Below are 22,290 nucleotides of genomic sequence, written 5' to 3'. Positions count from 1 at the left end.
GCTAATGACAAGGAAACAAACACAAGGAGAAGACGATTGAACTTGACATCATTTTGGCAAAGTTGCTGTACCTGGGATTTTGTCACTAGGTACTAGATGCACTTCTTGTGTTGCCTGTACCCCAAGTAAGAATTAAGAAGCAAATAGTACTCTCTTTTTTCCTCTTGAGTCACCAAATAATTTCTACTCAATGCCTGGGATAGCCTAAAATTTCACCAAAATAAACTTTTGAGAACTTGCTGCCTGATGGAGCTGAAGGTGAGCAACTGGTCAGGGTGCCTCCTCTACGCTCTTTAAATTCAGCGCATCCCTCTTGAGCTGCGACTCGAGACGCTCCATGTGAAGCAGAGCAGCATGCTCAGTGTGGGAACCAAGGGGCAGCCCCTGGGGATGCTCCATGCCGAGCTAGCTACTCCCACTCAGGAGCAGTGACGTGAAGGGGTGGCTGCAACCCCTCTAAAGCCGCCACCTGAAAGAAGGAGACGGCTACGCTTCCAAAACACAGCCAGTAGCCATGAGAGTGCACAGAGCAGGAGTCGCTGATGTCCACCCTGCTTTCAGAGGCTGCTCCTCCTCTCTCAGGAGCTGCTGCCCTTGCGAGCCCAGCCTGGCATCCCATACAGCACAGGGTGACACACAATTATTAAATGAAAAGTACAAAATAGTGGAAGTATAGATGTTGCAAGCACAGCTTTATGACTGACAACACTATAATCACCCTTGGATGTGATTTTTGGGTTGACGGTCTACGTTTCTGACCCTAGTCTGAATACTTGTGTGCCTGAGAGCTTGTCTGCTTCTTCTACCTGCATCGCCTGCTCTATAAAGGTATTGCCTCTCCTTACAAGCTTCTGTGACTGGCCGGCAGAAAGTGGTGGGCCCCCCCAACCTCCTAGAAGGGCTCTTCCTCCTTCCCCACCCATTCCCGCAGTCTTCACAGCAGCCGGTGATTTGGCTGGAGCAGCAACGATCCTGGCTGTCTCTGAGCAGAGGGGTACTGCTGCTGCCCACCCACATCTCGGGTGACAGCGTGACACTGATTGCCTTTTTGATACCGATGCCGAAGCGAATCTCCCGATATCACATTCCTTCTGCTGGAAAAGCCGGGCCCGGCCCCCGGGAGGATGCAGGTGGCTGTGCCACGTCCCGAATGCTCTGCGGAAGGGACGCACCGGGGAGAGGGGCCGCGGCCATGAGCCCCCGCCTGCTCTTCCCCCGGCCGGGGCCGGGCGGGGCTGGCGGCCGGGCACTGCCCGCCGTCGAGGCGGGAGCGAGACACCGCCCACGCCGGGGGTGGCCCCGCGTGGGTCCGGGGATGCGCGGGCGGTGCCCGCAGTAGAGAGCCGGCGCGCAGCGTCGGACGGCGGCCGCAGCACAGCAGCAGCGCCCAGCCGGGCTTAGCCGGGCCGGGATGCGGGCTCTGCGGACCGCCGGGGCCACGCGGCTCCGCATCCCGCACTGACGGCCCCCACGCCGCTCGCTCCCTCCTCCGGGGCTCGGCGGGGAGCCGGCGGCTCCCGGCGGCCGCGCAGCCCATGGCTGGCTCCGAGCAGCCCCCGACGGCGGCGGGGGGCGGTGGCCCCGACGGCGGGTCGCTGGCGGGGGGCGACGAGACTTTCGGGGACCGCTCCCTCAACCAGGGCTTGAGCGTGCTGGTGGGGCTGGCGCTCTGTGTGACCATGCTGGGGCTGGGATGCGCCGTGGAGCTGGGGCAGCTGGGCCAGCAGCTGCGGCGGCCCGTGGGGCTGCTGCTGGCGCTGCTGGGGCAGTTCGTGGCTATGCCGCTGCTGGCCTTCCTCCTCGCCCTCATCTTCGCCCTGGACGAAGTGGCGGCTGTGGCTGTGCTGCTGTGCGGCTGTTGCCCCGGGGGAAACCTCTCCAACCTCATGTCGGTGCTCGTCGACGGGGACATGAACCTCAGGTAGGCGCCTCACTCCCCGTCGCCCTCAGCCCGCCGGGTGCTGCGGCGGCCTCGGGACGGGGGAAGGGGTTGCTGGGCACCTGCCGGCGGTGGGACCGGGACGGACGGACATGGCGCGGCTGAAAACCCCCAGCCCTAGTCTCCTGCCTTTCCCGAGGCCGACGGGTCTTACGCGAACCCCGACACATACGTCCTGCCTTCTTCTCTAAAAAGCGTGCCTGCCCGCGCCCTGGCCGGGCTGGGGGGCTCTTGCCGTGAGAAGCGACAGGGCGACTGTAGAGCCGCCTTCCTGCGGGGACTACGGCTTCCCGGGGCAGCCCCCCGGCCGGCCGGGCGCTGATCCGCTGTCTCTTTGGTTCCCCCGCCGCAGCATTATCATGACGGCCTCCTCCACGCTGCTGGCCCTGTTCCTGATGCCCCTCTGCCTCTGGGTCTACAGCCGCCACTGGATCAACACGACCCTGGTGCAGCTGCTGCCCCTTGGAGCAGTGAGCCTGACGCTGGGCAGCACCCTGCTGCCCATCGGCCTGGGGGTGCTCATCCGATACCGGCACCCCCGCGCCGCCGACCTCCTGGTTAAGGTAGGCACGGCACTGGGGACTGGGGGGTGTCTGCTCTGCAGGGCATGCCGGGGATGGCATCGGGGACGGGGCGGGGGGGTCCAACGGCAGTAACCTTTCTGGTCCCTCTGAACCAATAGTAGGTTCACACCGGCATATTCCACTACTTAGGTGGAATATAAGGACTTTTGTAGTCTGGAAATAAAGCGGTGAGACAGAGAGCGAGGGGAAGGGCAGTGTCCCCCCGGCATACAGGAAGGAAGGCAGCATAGCGCTGCACCCTGGAGCATAGGCATTCCCCGGCATCCTGCTCTCTCCCCGCTCCTGCTGTAACCAGGGGTAGCAAACCCAACCCCACAGGGATGGCAACACCTCCTTAAAACATGCAAACAAATTAGCTTAATTACAAAAGGAAAAGTGAGGCAAAATCCCTGGCTCTCTAGTTTCCCAGCAAGTCACCCTGAAGCAAAATGATGGAGGGCAATCTCGGCCTCTTCCTTTCCTGCAATATGATCAAACACTACCAAAGTCCTGAGCCACGAACAAACCCCAAAAGGGCAGTGCAACCACAGTTTGCAATTTAGACTCTTTATCAAGTCTGTACCTGCTATGCTTATCCTTTCAAACTAATAACCCCCCTGTTTATCAATATCTATTGCCAGATTTCCCTGTGGTCTCTGTTGGTGACTCTGGTGATCCTGTTCATCCTGACTGGGACCATGCTGGGCCCAGATCTGATAGCACATATTCCTGCGTCTGTCTATGCCATTGCAGTGCTGATGCCTCTAGCAGGGTATGCCTTGGGATACGGCTTAGCCACGGTCTTTAAAATGCCCCCGCATTGCAGGAGAACAGTGTCTTTGGAAACAGGATGCCAAAACGTCCAGCTCTGCACCGCCATCCTAAAACTCACCTTCCCCCCAGAGCTCATAGGGGGCATGTACATGTTTCCCTTGCTTTACGCGCTTTTTCAGTCAGCAGAAGCGGGACTCTTTGTGCTGGCATACAAGATGTATGGGAGAGACAGCTACAAACAAGATACACTTGGTGAAGAGGAAGACACGGATATTTCCTACAAGAAACTGAAGGAAGAGGAGGTGGCCGATACTTCGTATGGCACAGTGACAGCAGAGGAGCACAACTCCATTCAGATGGAGCCGACGCAGACGGCGCTTTAGGCGAGATAAGGAGGTGACACCCAGGGATGTGTGATGTGTGTTGTGCTTGCAGCCAGGCTGGGGCCACGCTCATTGCTGTGCACGCGGAGCTGCCCAGCCTCCATCATTTCTCCAGCCACTCCCATTGTACAAGGTGATGTGTGTTTATTACCGTGACAGTTGTATTTCCTCAAAAATAAATATGAAAAAAAAAAAAAAAGGAGAAAGTATCACTCCAACGCAAATAACTACGTCCTTGCACAAGGAGCCTCCTGCCCACCTAAGTGCAGCAGGAATGGGTAGGAGGAAGGAGACGAGTGTTTTGCAGAGGCGAAGCCAATACGGCGCCAGTGTGGACAAATAGGCAAACCATCTTGCACGTGTGTATCTCTGTGCCTACCACCTGCTGTAAAAGCATTGTGCTCGTTGTTCTCACCACAAATACATGGCAAAGCTGAACCAAACCCACGTTTCCCGCTGATTAATCCCGTGGGGAAAAGTAAAGGCCGCGCTGTGCTGGGGGGCTGGGGGAATCCCTGATCGAGGCCCCGCACCCTGATAGGAAAGGGCCACCAGGGCCTGCGCTCGTCGGGGGCGGAGGAAGCCCGGCCTGGCCGCGCTCCCGCCCCGCCCCGGGGGTATTTAAGGCCGCCCTCCCCCCCGTGATACCCCGGGTGTAGCGCAATGGCAGAGGAGGCAATGGAGAGCTACCTGTACGCCGCCTACCACCCCTACTCCTACCGCTACCCGCCGCCCAAGGGCAAAGGGGCGGCGACGGGCGGCTGGCGGCCGCGGGGCAGCGGCTACTTCTCGGGCTACGGGGAGGCGGCGGCGGCCGCCGAGTACTTCGACAACTACCAGCGGGCGCAGCTGAAGGCCATCCTCTCCCAGGTCAACCCCAACCTGACACCGCGGCTCCGCAAGGCCAACACCAAGGAGGTGGGCGTGCAGGTGAACCCGCGGCAGGACGCCTCGGTGCAGTGCTCCCTCGGGCCCCGCACGCTGCTGCGCCGCCGCCCCGGCCCCCCCGGCCCCCCCGCCGGGCCGCGTCCCCGCGAGGCCGAGCAGGAGCAGGGCAGCCTGGCCACCACCAGCACCCGCGCCGTGCGCTTCCCCCGCACCATCGCCGTCTACTCGCCCATGGCGTCCCGCAGACTTACCGCCTTCCTGGAGGAGCCGGGTCCGGAGCCGGAGCGGCGGCCGCAGCAGGAGGAGGAGGAGGAGGCGGCGGCGGCGGCGACGGCAGCGGCCGTCGAGGAGGAGCCGGCTGCGCTGCGAGAGCAGCGGGAGGCAGAGGCGGCCGCCGTGCGGGCGAGCTGGGAGAAGCCCCCCGAGAGTGGCACCGAGCCGCTGGAGCAGCGCCCGGCCGAGCCGTTGGAGCAGCGTCCGGCGGCCACTGCGGAGCCGCCGGCGGCAGGGCCGGAGGAGAACCGGGAGGAGGACGCGGCGGCGCGGGCAGAGCCGGCGGCCGCCCCTCAGAAGCGGGAGCCGGCGGCGGGCAAGACTCGCCTGCGCTTCCAGGTGAGGGGCGGCCGGGATGGGGGAACGGAGCGGGGCCGGGCTGGCCCGGGAGGCGCCTGCCCCGTCGAGTAACGGTTGTCCCCGGCAGTTTCTGGAACAGAAGTACGGCTACTACCACTGCAAGGACTGCAACATCCGCTGGGAGAGCGCGTACGTCTGGTGCGTCCAGGGCACCAACAAGGTATGGCAGGCTTGGCTCATCCCGGCCCGGCGCCGCCCCGCCGCCGCCCTCGCTGACCCCGGCCTCCCCCGCAGGTCTATTTTCGGCAGTTCTGCCGGACCTGCCAGAAGTCCTACAACCCGTACCGCGTGGAGGACATCACCTGCCAGGTAAGAGGCCCCTGTTCTGTCCCGTCCCGCCCCGGGCCGCCTCGGCCCGCGCCCGCCGACCGCCGCCTTCTCCCCCAGAGCTGCAAGCAGACCAGGTGCACCTGCCCCGTGAAGATGCGCCACGTGGATCCCAAGAGGCCCCACCGCCAGGACCTCTGCGGGAGGTGCAAAGGGAAGCGCCTCTCCTGCGATAGCACCTTTAGTTTCAAATACATCATCTGAGTGGGATGGGTTTTGTTTGTTTTGTTTTGTTTAGGGCTCTTCTAGAAAACTGCAAGTAGAGCAGATTTTTTTGGTTGTTATTGTTTGAAGGTACTTAGTGAGGTGGCAGTAGGAAAGCATGCAAATAAAAGTATTGCAAAGCACACTCAGATGATCAGGTGGGTTTCTGCTCAGAGAAGGGTGTGTGTTGCAACTTCTGTAACTTGCATGGGGAAGAGCCTACAAATGTTTTGTAAATCAGTTACAGTCTTGGCAGCAACTGACTCAGGATCTTTAAGAATCTCAGGTTGGAAAGGATGTCTGTTATTGCTCCTGCCCTTGAACTAATCGTACATTTAAGCTCAACATCAAATTGGCATATGCAGTAGGTAGTAAAGAATAATTCATGAACAAAACACACAATAGTATTAACTTACTGTGCATACTATTCCACTTAGAAAGTCTTCTGTACCTGTTTTTCATCACTAGAAAACAATTGAGAAGTGCTATGTAAACACTAGGTCACTTCTGCTGGCACAGCTGGTCTGCATTTAGCTAAGCTGGTGTTCTTGCCTTGTAGACTAAAGCCAAAGAATGCTTGTGGTTCATGCATCTTGGGGACAGTTCTCATAAGCTGCTGTGATTGTCTCTTGGTAAATCAGTTGCCATCTTTACCTCCCCAAGGTTATAAAGAGAAGTGATACTGCAAAGGCTCAAGGTGTGATACTGCATCTGCCTGCCTTCCTCTTGTACCTGCAGGTGATGGATAAGGAGCTGTGCACTTAGTGGCTTACACTTGATGAGTTTGATCTTGTTATGGCTTAGCTTTCTGTCAGTGGGGAAGGATTGAACTCCTGCACCTTTCTGAGACTCTGTTTGCAACTAGAAATTGTACTTCTGGTGTTGGGTGGCAGTGGCAGAACCAGCATGGTTACTTCCAGATGACATTGCCACAGGCCTGTTGGCACTGTCAGTGGTAATGGGCTCTGTAGGGCCACCTCACTTTGGGAATACAGCATCACTGTTTGAGCAGTCACAAGATCGTGAATCCTATACCTCCCACTAGTATACCCTGTAGCCAGGGAGTTGGGTAAACTTATGAGGATACATATGGGTAAACATTTCTGAGGATGCTAATAAAGCTGTTAATTTTGAAGCTGAACATAATAATGCACAAAGTCTTGCAGAATTCTTGAGGTAGCTTCTACTAGGAAAGACTGATTTATCTTGGCTATAACAAACTTACCTATGCTTGTACCCAGCTTGAGACCACTCTATTAAAGGCTAAATGGAGAACCAGTCTAAGCTGATACTGTGTAATGGCTTCAGTGCTGGGTGGAATTGCATCTCTAAATAGAAGACAATGTATGCCAGGGTAGGCAAACATTGTCTTTTGTACCAACGAATGTCTATTTAGAGGGGCAGTGAGTGTTAATTCAGTAGGTGTAACTGATCTTGCCATAGATTCCTGCTTTATTTTAACATACCCCTTGAACTTGCTGCGGTAACTGAGGCTTAATGCCTCAGCACCCATTTATTGCTAAGTAATTTATTCTTGCTGCATTTTTTCTTGTGGCAGCATGAGGCACTCTGGGAACAAGTAGATCTGCCACCCCCAGAATGTGGTACTGGTTTATTTTGTGCTTCTACCTGAAGCATTTTCCCTGGTATCACAGTAAAAGGAAATCATTCCTTGCTTTACCAGCTCACTCAAAGACTTTCACATTAGTTCCATCCTTGCCATGTTCAACTTGGAAAGTACAGCTGCAGCTGGGCAGTTATCTGTTGCAGATGCATGTGCCTTGCACTCACCTGTAGTTACAGTAATGAGCAGGGGCAGGTGTCCAGCTTGAGGAGGAACACAGCTGTGGCTCTCCCTGCAGTCCTAGTCTGCCTCAGCTTGCAGGTGCAACTGTGATCTGGGATGTCTTCATCTCCCTCTAAGGATGTTTTTCAATATATTTTCCTGTTTGCCTTCCCCGTGCTAAGGTCTGTAGTCTGTTCCTGATTGATGCAGTGTGGTAGACTGTGATGAGTCTGTGCACCTTGATAACAAGACTGAGAAGTTAAGCTCTGTGTCATATGGCAACTCAAAGCAATATCAGCATCTGAGTGCTTCCTATTTAAACAGATGTCCTTGCAAGAATTGCATTGAGGATTACTTGCTGTGAATAGGGTGACTTGAGCAATTATCAATAATAGCCCAAAATGAAATCTAGTACAACTTAAAGACTTGTCATCCCTACCAACTACAGTCAAAGTGGCAATTGCTTCTGTTTGATGAGATGTAGAACAGGCCCAGTGGATCTGAACTGTATGGCATGCTTCTGCAGCAGCTGCTAACAAGCAGCTAATGAAGGCTCCAAGTGGCAGGTAACAGCAAAGATTCACTCAGCTTTTGTTAACTGCTGCAAGGTTTGGAGGAGTGGAGTGCAGTGGGCAGCAGTATTAAAAAGGCTTTTCTTTATCCTGTAGCATTCCTCAGTTCTACAGTAGCTGTATGTCACTCCTCTTACATAAATATATTCAATGCTTTTGCTGCTTGATGCCAAAGTACCATTCTTTATCCTTTTCCACTTTACTGCTCTGTCATGTCCTTGACAGCATCCGCTGTGTGTCACGGGCACTGGTTCCTGGACTCAGCAGAAAGAAGGAAAGCCGCTCATGACCTACGTGATGATGCAAAGCAGAAAGGAAGCAGCCTTTGTGCTGTTGGTTCTTCAAAGATATCTTGAACTTGCCCTGCACAGCTTCTTTTGCATGTGTTAGCTCAATCAGTGCTATATTTGCTGCATCTTACAGAAGCTGTCTGATGTTTCATTTGTTTCTAGACAGCTTCACCAGAGCTTCAGGTTTGGCACAGAACTGGCATCAAGTAACAGCTTATGCAACAGTTGAGAATGAGTGATTTCGGAAAAGCTTCACAAAATTAAAGCAATATCAAAGACAGTCGGCATGATTCTGCTCCACAGGGCAGGTTCACTAGTCATTGTAAATGGAGGAAGATGTTATAAGGAAGGAATTATGTATATTCAGATTTGAGTTGCATGCGAAATACTTGAACAGCTTCAGAAGATGCTGAGGAAAATGCTGTTGTGCTGATGGGACAGCAAAGGAAAAGAAGACTATTTCAGGGCACCCAAGCCTCTATTGTCAATGTTTAGTCTGTTTAGCTGAAGTATTTAAACTCTAGCTTGTAAAAATACACAAAATGACAGATACAATGTCTTTTATTTTTACAAAAAAAGCTGGTAAAAGATGATGTAAATAAAAGTGTAATGCACCACTAAATAAAACTACTAACCCCAGTAAATACTTATTAAATAATTAAGAACACCATCTACAGTACCACAAAACCATCAAAATAATTCAATTTTATCAAGGACAGGGGAAAACAATACAGTGATTATGGATGTGCCTTGACCAGTTACAGAGCTTGTTAGGATAACATAACTACTGTCAGCAGTCCAACAGCGTGCACAGTGCCTTCAATTAATGCGTTTTCAGCATAATTATATTTCTAGTGGGGTCCAATTCCCCAAAAAAGGCAGAGCTAAGAATTTCAATTCTACATTCTAAACTCTAGAATTAGAGCCCATTAAAAAAAAAATCACAGTGGGTAAGAGATGTATATAAAAATACTGGGTGTTCCTTTCAAATCACAGGAATCATGGGACTACATTCTTTTTTTTTTTTTCCTGCTTTTCTTTCTTTTTTTTTTTTTTTTTTTTTTTACAAAATGCTATTGGTTTCAACAGAATCCAGTTTGTTTTATGCTACAGAGTTTGACACTGACCTAAGAGTATATTGCCTGTTTGCATGTTTTGGTAGTCAGTCTTCTTTTTCTATATAGTCCCAATTCCTTAGGCTTGAGTCATGAAGATGCATGTATGTGCATTCAAACTCTTTGAACCCTGCAGAGTACTTGGACTGCAAGTAATGTATGTGACTACCAACAGGGAAGATGCCCCCTTCCCCTCATACCTTTATACACCTACTGTCTTAACAGTGCATTGCACAAATTTACAAGAAAAATACTGGTTTTGCACTATACAGTTTCTAGAATATATACAGAAGAAAATAAGTTAACTTCTAATGAGAATTGCTGATGGGCAGCATATATCTTTACTATACATTTTAAAGTCTCTGCAGGCAGCTACTTTTTGGTTAGTTGTTATCAATATTTGTAACATAAGCACTGATCAGAGAACTGAGCAGCATTCCAATAAAGTTAACAGATATATTATTTCTTTTAGAAACACTGGGAAATCCCAGTTTAAAATATTATTAAATGTGCTAACATTTACACACTATGAGGATTAGATCTAATAAAATAAAATTTCTTCAAAAATAATCTTGCAGCTCTTTTAAGCATGCTCTCAGACCTTATTTAACAATCACCCATACCTTCAAAAAACAACTGTCACATAGCCATACATTCTAACTCACACACATCATCTCCTTGGTACAGACAACAGAAACAAATAAGACATTGAGAAGTCAATGGTTTTTGCAGTCGAAGTCATTCTACTCATGTTTGACCGCACATTCTTCATGACATTGCAAAGTGTCTCATTAGGTATTAGCTGATGATTATATCTACTGCTGCTGGAAAGCCAGGAAGCCTGCAGGTCTTCAGCCAAAATAAACCAGCCTTGATTTTAGCCTCATCCCACCTGCGATATTGGTTCAACCTTTAGAGGCTGCTACTGCAAACACCATTTATAGTTCTGTTACAACAGAAAATAATGCATATGTATGGTTACATTTAAGCCCTTTTCCTGTCATGTAGTTTTTATACATATATTTAATAAAAAAATACTACTGCCACACAGCTACTGTGTAGAAAGAGCAGTCAAGTAAGATGTTCATTTCAATTATCAGATTTTTACTCTTGATAAAACAATTTCTTGCTGTAATGAAACTGCGTTGGTTGTCAGGATTGCTGGAGGCTTTTTTTTTCTATTTTTTCTTTACGAAAGGTGCTCAATAATAGTCTGAAGTGTTTTTATCATCAGTTCTTTTCTAAATGACAGCTGTTCAGAATCCAGTGCTCACAAGATTTATTCCTGGTTTGATTTTCCCTAGAAGCTGGTAGGATTGCACCATGCGGAGAGACTCTCGAATTTCTAGATTGAGTTCCATCAGCTTTGAGCTGGCCTCAGACATATCTTGGTTGGAGCCTACTACTGCGAAGCTACCAGTTTGACCGAGCGTCTGGTGACGGAAATATATATGCAGCAATGTTTGAACTGGGTCATCTTCAGAACTGCCAAAGATGTCATGGGGCCAAATAGATCTGTAAACACACAATTTGGATTTGAACATTAAAAAAAAAGTTAAAATATTCTTGATCTTTAAATAGACATTTGAACAGATGACATAGGAAAACCCTTTCTTCCCTATGGTCCTGATACTTAACAGTTTTATTTTCTCAAAGATAAATTCTAAAGAACAAGTACTACTAGAATTGCTTTTTTTAAATTGCAAAATGCATATGAACAAGCAGTAGTGAAGCAACCGTGCTTGTCCTTCTCAGTAAAGACATCTAGCAGGAGCTGAAAAAGAACTGGAATAGTGCCTATAGCTATCTTTAAATTAAAAAAGCCAATTAACAAACTCAGGTCTGAAAAAATAATCCTTAAGCACTTACCTGAAAGCCTTGACCTGTGCTACAGCTGATACAAACTCTCTGTTTCTCAGGGTTTCAAGGAGAGAGTGAATAGCTGTTTCTGTGCTGGCCTGGGAAGCCTCTGCAATTTCAATTTCTTCAATACCACTGTCAGATGCAGCCTCAGCCTCTTTCAGACAGCTCTCCAAAAGAGCAAGTTCATCAGACATGTTTATGACCTAAAACAAATAGAAGAGTGAGCTTTTCTAGTTTAAATATAGTTTCAGCCAAATTAACTTTCAGCAGATCAGACTTCTTTTCCTTCTGCTTGCCATCATAAAGGAAAAGTACATCCACGTGTTTGCTGCAGTTGCTTAAGTATACAGGTAATGTAATGGCTCAAGTGTGTTTGTCAGGTATTTCCCCTGATGAAATTTTAATCTCAGTTATTTTAAATTTTGTTTCAAAAAATATGTTTATTTCCTCCCCACATCACTTAGTAACAATTAAGCCAACACGAAGAGTTAGACACTTTGGGAAAGTAGAGCAGCAATTGTATTATGACAAGGATAACTTAAGTATGAAGAAAAAGTCTGGAAAACCAGTAACGCAGCAGAATAATTGTAGTGCAGCCGGCATATGTAGTGCTGTCTTTGGCTTAAGCATCAATATATAAGTAAAAGACAAGGCCATTATTCAGAATATGATTCTACATCTGACTAACGTAGGTGGGAAGTGGGACAGGTGTGATGCCGACCTTCCACAACATTCTCCATATGGAAATGAACTCACTTATTTGCAGCCTTAACAAAAATCTGGAGATATAAACAAAGAACATGCATATTTTTTACCTAAGCTACTCAAAACCCACAGACTTACATCCTTCTTTTTCATTTTTCTCCCTCTTCCATCAAGCAAGACCAGGCCTGTTTTTTTTTTTTCTTCCTACCTTTATTTATCACATTACAGACCCAAGGGAGAACTTTCAGAAGGCATTATTAATAGCATAATGCATTCAGCTTACCTTGATTAACATCACATATGTACCACAAGTGCGCAGCTGAAAGACATTTTACTTCTATAGTTTGTACAACTAAAAATCAGGCATAAGATGTCTAGAATGCATTACTGACTGTGCTCAGGATGGAGACTAAGGTTGCAGAGTAATTGAGTGGTGGCTGAAGTGACACAGTTATATAAATCAGCTGATAGCAAGTGACAGTGTTTGCAGTAGGAATCACTGGGGTGATGGAAAGGGGCTTCATCATAGAACTTGTAGATTAGAGTTGATGATGTGCCTTGATTGTAGCTTGATTAGAATATACCAGGAGTGCTGTGAAATATTTTAAATCCTCATCACTGGACTCCCTGTGTTCCTGTCTATTTAAAAGCTTTCAAGCTGTACAAAAATCAACACAGATAATTGAACATCTCAGGAAATTCTTGTGAGCTCTACTTAAATCTTTTATTAATTGGCTATAAAACAGCTGGTACCCTCCTTCAGTTTCTAAAAAGATGTCCCACTGATGAACATGTTATCAAAATGTACTTTAAATGGTTTGGCTTTAAAATGTCAACAATTAGTAGGTAAATGGCATGGTTTTCATTACCTCTGCTTCTTTGTTGATTGTTTTCACTTGGCTGATAAGTTTGCAATAGGCTTGGAACAGAAGCAGCAACTGGAAATGGAGCTTGTATAGCCTCCGACACAACTCCAGCTCCTACAAATGTAAACATCATTATTATATTCAGGAAGTGCAAAACATCTGCTATCCAATACAAGAGAAAATCAGTGACAACTTCTTCAGTATAGAACGCACGAAAATAATGGTAGTTATTTGGTTACTGAAGAAAATGCCAAAAAGATTTAGAAGCTAACTTAGCAGGAAGCTACTGAAAAGCAGACGAAAGCTTCATTCAGTTCTAGAGTAACGGGTAGTCGCTCTCACACAGGTTTAAAGTTTACTTTTCACAAGAAGTTACATTTCTAGAAAGGGGAGGGGGAATGTAAAGTTTTTCAAAAGGCCTTTGAAATGTCATGTTCCAAGACAGTTTCATAGATCACTTTACTTTTATTGTTGCTATTTTACTGTTTTAAATTCAAGATCTAACATGCAAAAGAAGCAGTTGTGGTCTGCAAGTACAGGTATCTTTCTTAACCATTAATATAAATATGTGAACACAGTATATAACCTGGCCCTTAGCTTACAATTGCCTGATGGAATAAAAGGAGAATAATTCCATTCTCAGAGACAAGAATCAGGTAGCTCTGATTCTATGATATAAAACACCACGATATATTCTTAAGGCAATGAAACAACAGCATTAACTTATGCACTGTCTTGATTCAATTTTTATGCATCTAAAACGCTACTAAAAGCGCAGACAGTGCTAATACTGCTGCACCTACAGACATAAAAGCTAATGGAATAATCTATAATGTTCTACTAACTATAGGATCCTATTATCTAAAAAGGACCAACAGTTCAATGGGTTAGATGATGCAAAATTGAAGCACACAGCATTTTTGTAATAGTCTACGACAAGACATCACTATGTCACAAATGGATGAGACAGAGACCAGTTGGGTGACTGGCATGGTTAAGTATTTGATAAATCAAGAACCATCACTTACTGCTAGAATTTCCATTTGCTAAGCAAGAAGATGAGCAGGTCACAAAATAGAAAGAAAGAAAAAAAGAGCAAGAATTAGTATAGGAAATAATTTTAATTTGGGTAAAAGATGTCCCAGGTAAAATGGAGGAAGAAATACAAGTAACATGCTCCAAATATACCATGAATGAAAAAAGTTAACAGACTGAATCTGAAGTGAAATTACTTGGTGCTATAACTAACAACAGACAGCACTGGCTTTGTTGTCCTACAACATGAGTAACATACTTCACTTACAACCCTGTCTGATCTTTATAGTCTTAGAGGTATGCAAATTTAAGGAAATCAAAACCAAGAACACTTAGGCCTGAACATCTGTACAGTGTTCTTACTTGTTCTGTACCACTATAGTTTAAGTTAAAATATTGCCTTTTAAGATTTGAGATGGGATGTTAATTTGGATTCTGAATCAGTTTAGAAAATTCTTGGTTTTGCTAGACTCAATTCTCAACAGCTCACTGAGATTTCTGTAATTTAATTGCACTTGGTTTTTACAAGCTACATCAGAGAAACGTTTGGGAAAGAAGGACAGGGAGAGAAATCATCAGAAAATATATGTGTCAGACTAGGGACAGGAACTTGGTGCTTTGTATAGCGCTAAGCCTATTGATGGCAGTTAAGCAAGTACAGTGGGCATAGTAAGCAAGTGAAGATGCAACCAATGTCTGATTCCAACAGGCAGAAGCAGCTGAACTTTACTAAGCACACACTTATACACTATGTGTATAATAAATTACACACTATGTTTTTAACAGACTATGAGCATTGCATGTATTTGTTCTGTACTCTGTGCTATCACATACACAGCACAATTATTATATAAGCAAAAACTTCCAATGCAAAGAACACTGCAGAGATAAGACCTTGAACTCCTGAAGTTGACCAGAATTTTATGACTCGCTTTCATGAAGCACAGAGAAGCAGACTGAGGAGTGGTGTCCTGGTTTTGTTAAAAAACAAGTTTCTCTTTTAGTGAATTTGCCTGTCAGCTAAAGCTTCATATTAGCTGCATTTTCCTGAAGAACCAGATACATGTTTTGGTAAACACAGCAATGGAATGTGAAGTTATTGATAAGCATGGATGGACATCTCGCGAGAGGGGCAACGAGAAACAGGTGACCAAGAAACTGGCCAACTGTGTATAACATTCCATCCACGTGAATACTTCATACAAAAGTGGGAGATCATGAGGATCTTGTCCCTTTTTCCCTTTTTTCCTTTCTGCTTATGGCCGACATTAGGAGAGGACCTTGCTAATCGTCCCTGCAAACTGAGGCCTAGTGAGAGACTGAATCCAGCTCCGGTTGGCTGCAGAGTCCAATCCAGGACTTCGGGTGCCGGCTCTGCAGTTGCTGAGACTTTCAAGATCGATTTTGTACATTTTGTATTATTTTCTCTATTCTTATTAGCAGAGTTAGTAAAACATTTTTAATTTTTCCAACTCTCTTCTCTCTGTCCTTCTTTCCTTCCCGATCGCCTGTCTTTTGTGGGAAGGGGGGAGAGGGAGGGGCAAAAGGGGGGAAGCGGAGGAGGAGAGGAGGTTAACAATACACCTGCCAGGGTTTTATTGTCACTCTGCAATCTTAACCCTTGACAAGTGGCAGGGTTGATTATTTAATATTTTTAGTCATTAAGTTCCAGTGTTCTTTAAGCCAAGTCTCATTATTACTGTAAGCCAGGGGTGTCAAACTCATTTTCACCAGGGGCTGCACTGTCCTCGCCGTTGCCTTCAAAGGGCTGAATGTAATTTTAGGACTGTATAAATGTAACTGCTCCTAAATTTATACAGTCCTAAAATTACATTCGGCCCCTTGAAGGCAACTGTGAGGCCAATGCGGCCCCCAGGGAAAGTGAGTTTGACACTCCTGCTGTAAGCCTAAAATAATCCTTCTCTCCCCAGATTCATACTTTGATAGCTATTCTAAAAAGTGAGGCTTTCCTTTAAAAATGGCTTTCTGCCTCTTCAATGTCTTTCACATACTTGCTCACTAGACAAATAATCTCTTTTTTCTACCCGTCAGTCCTTTACAAACAGTCTAGCCAAAGTCCAGATGCATTCTTTCAGGCTTGCGTGTAAGTACTAATAGCAAAAATTCAGTAATTAGATTTACTTGCAAGTCTGCTGGCAATGCACAAGTCAGAACAGAATTAATCTCACTATTCCTTAGCTGTATTGACCACAATCCTAAAAATTAGTAAGAAAATCTTATTTGCATTAGTGAATGAAAAATATGTGATGAATGAAGCAGCTCTGTTTTCCTAAGCAAGACAACACATACTTTTAGCATTAACTGGTTGACTTAGCAGCCACACACTCCATTTACAAGGACTTTTGAAACAATGATCTTACACTTGGTAACATCTCAATCTCCTTCAAGTCACTACAAACTTCTGTGAATAAATTTAGAACTTCTGTAAATTGTGTATATTTATGAAGCAAGATAACAGGACTCTGCTTTCTCAATAGATACTATACATTAAAATGATTTTAACTGAACCTGCAAGTGCAAGGAGCACATAAAGACAAAATTGCCAGCGTGCCTTGCAGGCTACGATGGAAAACTAATATCAAAATAGGTCTCCACAAATAATCAATGGGAATAGCCATGTAACTTATTTTCAGAGGCTATAGAATCATAGAATGGTTTGGGTTGGAAGGGACCTTAAAGATCATCCAGTTCCAACCCCCCTGCCATGGGCACACCTTGCACTAGACCAGGCTGCTCAAAGCCCTGTCCAACCTGGCCCTGAGCACTTCCAGGGATGGGGCATCCACAGCTTCTCTGGGCAGCCTGTGCCAGTGCCTCACCACCCTCATGGTGAAGAGTTTCTTCCTTACAGCTAACCTAGATCTACCCTCTTTCACTTTCAAGCCATTACCCCTTGTCCTCTCATTACATCTTGTAACCATGCAGAAACCAGGAAGAACAGACAGAACTGCCTCACTGGGAATCCTGCATTCTCTCCATGCACGCTGCCTGCCCTCCCTAGCTTAGTTTCCATGGCTATGGAGAGGGAACACGAACATTCACCTTCATGGTAAGAACTGTTATGTTCTAACAGTTAAATGTTAGAACAGTTTCTTGGCATATTTAACAACGTTCAAAATGCAGACTGCTGTACATGCTGCTTCTTTATTAATATATAGAATATTTACTGTATTGTAATAGTAAATGTTGTTACATATTTCTAAACACATACAATATACAAAGATGTAAACCAAGTGTAAAATATACTAAACACAGGCAAAGCAAAAATCCTTGCAAATGGCAGCAAATTATTTTGCTGTAGCACCTCTGCTTATTTACATGAAATATTTTTTTAAATGTGCAACTTCAGTGGAATATAAAAACCAAAAGTATATTACCACACTGTTCACTACTTTAAAAATTCAGGTGCATTTGGTGATTGAATTTAAAAATATATACATATATATATGACATCAAATGAAAACTGTATAAAAGAAGAAATAGTCCATGGACAGAGCAGCAATTTCTGTTGCTGAACACTACATTTTCAGCAGCAGAAACATGACCAAGTGCATAAATGAATAGAGTTCGATTGAATAAAAGGAACGAAATTCCTCCTTTTTCAGCATGATTCGGGTATCTGCAATTCTACTTTCTTACATCTTTCACTGTTCCTATTACAGGAATCTAGATGGCAGATTCCTTGTACATACTAATAATAGTTTTTAGATTTTATTTTGTCTTTATTTTTTTTGTCCACAGCATCAATATTATGCAGCTATTGTTTTAGAAGTCTTTGTCTTTCACTTTCTATAGCAATTAGTATGGAAGACTGCCATGCAAATACATACAAAATATTGAACTAATATTAATCAATTACTTCACCGATTTTTGTTAGATGATATTTTGACAAAAGTGTTTCATGAGATTTTTGCCATACTGCTACTTTACCCCCTGTTCACCCAAATAATGGCTCAAGAAAGGTCATATGTATTTATATAGTACTAGTTATATTAAATTCAGAAGAGGTTTTTGGCTAGACAGTTTATCTGAGCATATAAGCGATATTATAATCTTTTTTTGTTCTAGAAACAGCTGCAGAAAAGCAGACTTGCTGGTACACAGATCGTATCTACTCTGCTTATCTACTCAGTGTTATTAAGTCTAGAACCCAAGATGGGTTGCCAACTTTTATTAAAAAGAGCCCTTTTTATTAGACCACTACTTCGTAAGAATCTGTGTTTCCAAAAGATATTAGGATAACTGAAATGAAAAGCTTTTCATACATTTTTAATCTCTCTGCAAATATTGGAATTTTCGTGCAATAAAGGTGTTTTAAAATCTGATACCCAGACTCACAAATGACATACACCTACCTGGGCATCTGTGTTAGTGCCATGAATACCATCATCAGTACCAAATGTTCTTTTGCAGTCTTCTAGCCACTGCAAAATAAATATAAACAAGATTAAACATCTTCTGAAACAAAGCAAACTGAAGACTGTGCTAAAACTGTGTAACACAGTTCATAAAGTCTTGCTCCTTCTCAGATTACATAAGAAATTGTGTTGGAAATCAACTGTTTACCAATGTTTCCACTAATAATTTCTACTCTGATGTATCACTTAGTTTTTACTGCATCCTTCAGTTGTACATTTCCTGTAGCCTTCGTTACCCCAGATGGGGACAGTACATCTTAGCATAAATACTAATCTGTGATTAAATTTGGGTACTGTTAGAGCGAGACATGGTAGGGGGTGGAGACAGAAAAATCACTTTCATTAAATGAGATATTTTCTTTTTACTTGCTGCGCAAGGTTTACACCAACATGATTTCTCAGTGTTTAAAACATAGCAGTAATTCAAACTAGACAGTAAGAGTAAGCCTTCTGTATTTCTTGGGACTACTTTAGAAACAGAAGGAAATAGAACTCTCCTGTGTACATATGCAAGTTCAGGTTTACTGGATGGATAGAGAAAAAGAAATTCTTCAATGGGAGCTCATACAAGCCAGGGAGATGAATTATTCTCACATCACACAATGCAAACATGCAGATTCCACTGTTTCATGAATACAGGGCTGTATTTAACCCCAGTTCCTATAGCAGACAAGAAGTTTATTAATTTCAATGGATAATCTCTTTTTCTATAGTAGCCTTAACCAACCATGCAAATTTAAAAGTATTAATATAAAGCATTTGCAGAATCAAATATGCTCTTTTTGGACAATACGACCCAATGACCTCATTGACACAGTGCCCAGCATATTTTTCTGTACAGTGAAAACAACTGCAAGCATGAGGTAATTCAGGTATTGAAATGGGAATGCGTCATGTTGAGATAAAGTGCAGATTATCTTCTGAAATGAAGAACAGGCTCTATATGTCCAAGGAAGAATAATTTAGCATACTGTGTGTGTGCTTGGTATCTTGAATCTCACAGGAAATCTTAGTGACCTTTTTCCAACCTTTGTCTGATGCAAGAAAAAGAAAAATGTGATTTCCCATCTGCTCAATTTAATAAAGGTTACTTAGTGAATTAACTAGGCCTGTGTGCTTATCAAGAGGAGAAATGGAATTCTCTGAACACTGTGGTGTCAGTTTCAATTAGTGGCATGGATACCAATGTACACAGCAAATCTCATTTTTCTTTTATCTGGCAGCATTCATCGCTAACAATGGAGTAGGTTTCCACTGGAACAAACAGCATCAGCAACTGGGAAGCCAGTATTTATTTTCACACACTGCTCTTTTAAGATATTTAAAAAATCTTAAAACCAGTCTGAATAAAGGGTATGCCTAGAATGTTATGATGTACACGTAACCTTATATCTTCTGTTACACTTATCGATTCAGTATCATTGCTCCTAATGCTCATATGAAGTCAAAGCAGTTTCCTTGTAAGGAAACAGAGCAATAGCTCCAAAAAGGTGACAAAATTGATCTTCTAAAAACTCTGCACAGAACATATGTTCAGCATGCTAGAAAGACCTAAATTTTCTCTTTGGGAAGAGCAGTAGATTGTATGACAACATAATATTCTTAATATGTTTGCTTTACATCAGTTTATGTTTTCCCCATACATCTCCTACAAAGAGAGAGTGAAGAGTTTTACCTGAAAATGTAATATAGGAAAGTTTGTGGTTGGTCATGGTCATAGAACTGGTTGGTTTGCCAGATTAATCCCAAACCAGACATCCCAGACCACCTACTATAGGTACATTTCTTATCTCAGTGCATAGATAAGAGTTTCAAGCAACTGCAGCACAAGCCTCTTACTTTTACATTTGTTTGATGTGAATGCCAGTACAACTCATAGCACTGAGAGTGACAAACATCATCTATTAGGGTAAACCTTGAACAACAATTTTTCATGAACAAAGTTAATGTACAGAATTTTCCAGTGGTTGATTCTAGAGGATATCAGATTAACATGCAAATTTTATTTATTTAAATATCTGTTAATTTATATTTACTTTATTATACAATAGTCCAACCAGCTTAGTTTGACCATTTTTCTGCATGAAAAAAAGTGAAGGTCTACAACAAGCTCACTATGTGTTTTGCCTAAGTACTTTCAGATTGAATAGGATACATAGTACAATTGCCTGCAATAACAGAAATTCAAATTTGACCTGAGGACGTCTCTTTCTATCATTCCCTATACTCTGTTTAATAGCACAGAGGAAGAAAACCAGTAAGCCGTATCTGAGAAATAGCTCTGGGAGTCTACATATACTATGTAATACACACCCCCAAAATATGAGGACCAACAGCTGAAGAAATGCTTTTAAAAAGAGTTTTTACATAATAAATTATCTGAGATAATTGGTCACTACTTCTAAATTAACATGCTAAATAAATACTTAAATAATACACCCAATTAGCTATATGACATGCTATCAAGAGTCAGAAACGATTTGTCAAAGCTATACATTCTTTTATTCCTCAGTACTACTTTTATTTATAAATAACTTAATAAAAATAAAACCCTGGCAAAATGTTCGCCGTTATTTCAGAACAATTACTTTCATCCTGTGAACCTTTTTCCTGCTCCAGTCACTCACAAAATCCTGTGGAGAAGACAGGCTGACCACAGAAACATGTTACTGGACACCCTTTTGACAGCTGCACTACAGAAAAACAACTCTCGCTATGATATAATGACAGAGGCCATCAAATTGATATCCACAGTCCTTTATCAAGTAAAATAAAATGCAAACAAGCTCTTAACATCCAGCATGGATTTATGTTGATAGGATATGTGGCGGTACAAAATTAGCTAAAAAATACATCAATTAATTTACTGCCATCTGAAATGGACACAATTTTAACTTGTCATACTTTGATAAATCAACCAAACAATATACCATTTTTATTGCTATGATAAACTGTAGGTTAAATGAGGAGTTTACATAAGGAAAACTCCTCAGTGTTTGGATGGTCACCATTCTAAGGAACACACAAGTTCCTCGCTATCCTGCCTCAAATCTTCCTGTCTGACCCTGAGGCAAATCAGTCTCTCTGTGCCTCAGTGTTGCACTCTAAAATGAGGAATAAAATACATTATTTTCTCATAGGAGTGATGACAGCATTACATATTGGAGATTGTCAGACATGAAATACAACATTGAGTAAGGTAACCTTAGTCATTAGATGACTACTTTGTTTCTGATTAAGCCTAAATGACAAAATGTAGCTCATTATATTAGACCTCATGAGTTAGTTTACGAACAAATTGTTATTACCACAGAGTGAAAAAAGCAGCAAACCTTTTGCAAAAATGCTGTCTTAGATTCTAGAAACAGTTTTTCTACATTAACAGTGCTGTGTGGCATACTTTAGCATTGGTTTTAAGGAAACTGTGTTTCTTTTGAGATCCTTTCCACATCTATTCTACTCTCTTCAACAGATGAGCGGCCAGCAAGCTTTGCAAGGCAGAGGCCATCGTTTCCTAATAAACTCTGCACGATCAGGAAACATGGAGCCACTTGTGCTGCACAATACAGCTCTGCCAAGATGTCACAGCTTGAATTCTGGTTTCACATCACACTTGCCTATAAGGCCACTGTCATGGCCTCACAGTCTACTGGTACCTGTAAAAAGTTCCTTCAATACGAATAGTTTTTTCTCTACAACAAAAGTCCCATATATTCTCTCTCTCCATGGACGTGCAAAACTGATTGTAGATCCATGTTTTCTTTTGGCTCTTGAAACAGAAATCTTACCTGTTTCAGTTTTTTGAAGTTCGTATCTTCCTTCCTAAATGTCACACAAAGGTTCACAAAAACAAATATACAGACCCTTGCAGAAATGTTCAGCTTTTAAACTCTGCATTTCTTTGTAAA

The 22,290-nt window shown here is 44.0% G+C and overlaps 3 protein-coding genes across 8 annotated transcripts in view; 2 read left to right on the top strand and 1 right to left on the bottom strand.

The window, feature by feature from the left end:
* Window positions 1-1,327: 1,327 nt before the first annotated feature.
* On the top strand, window positions 1,328-4,260 carry SLC10A4 (solute carrier family 10 member 4). The gene is made up of 3 exons (XM_080344047.1): window positions 1,328-1,921; window positions 2,292-2,502; window positions 3,144-4,260. The coding sequence occupies exons 1-3, from the start codon at window positions 1,536-1,538 to the stop codon at window positions 3,657-3,659; spliced, it is 1,113 nt and encodes a 370-aa protein (XP_080200173.1). The 5' UTR covers window positions 1,328-1,535; the 3' UTR covers window positions 3,660-4,260.
* A 47-nt stretch (window positions 4,261-4,307) lies between these two features.
* ZAR1 (zygote arrest 1) lies at window positions 4,308-5,711 on the top strand (the record flags this gene model as incomplete). The annotated part of the gene is made up of 4 exons (XM_080344048.1): window positions 4,308-5,159; window positions 5,248-5,340; window positions 5,415-5,489; window positions 5,568-5,711. Exons 1-4 carry the CDS (start codon window positions 4,323-4,325, stop codon window positions 5,709-5,711), a joined length of 1,149 nt encoding a protein of 382 aa, XP_080200174.1. The 5' UTR covers window positions 4,308-4,322.
* Window positions 5,712-8,904: 3,193 nt separating this feature from the next.
* FRYL (FRY like transcription coactivator) overlaps window positions 8,905-22,290 on the bottom strand; it is a 170,770-nt gene continuing 157,384 nt past the window's right edge. For 5 of the 6 annotated variants that reach the window (XM_080343143.1, XM_080343142.1, XM_080343138.1 and 2 more), the window contains 5 exons: window positions 18,320-18,388; window positions 13,937-13,954; window positions 12,912-13,022; window positions 11,344-11,540; window positions 8,905-10,989 (listed from right to left, as the gene is read on the bottom strand). In XM_080343143.1, coding sequence (XP_080199269.1) covers window positions 10,731-10,989; window positions 11,344-11,540; window positions 12,912-13,022; window positions 13,937-13,954; window positions 18,320-18,388 — 654 coding nt within the window. In that variant the 3' untranslated portion in view covers window positions 8,905-10,730. The remainder of the gene's footprint in view (window positions 10,990-11,343; window positions 11,541-12,911; window positions 13,023-13,936; window positions 13,955-18,319; window positions 18,389-22,290) is intronic. The other variant, XM_080343140.1, reaches the window with a different exon arrangement.

The sequence above is a fragment of the Nesoenas mayeri genome, assembly GCF_963082525.1.
Source record: "Nesoenas mayeri genome assembly, chromosome: 4".
In the NCBI taxonomy this organism is placed as follows: domain Eukaryota; kingdom Metazoa; phylum Chordata; class Aves; order Columbiformes; family Columbidae; genus Nesoenas; species Nesoenas mayeri.
Note: the sequence above shows the minus strand (reverse complement) of the source record. Positions and strands in the feature narration are given on the sequence as shown.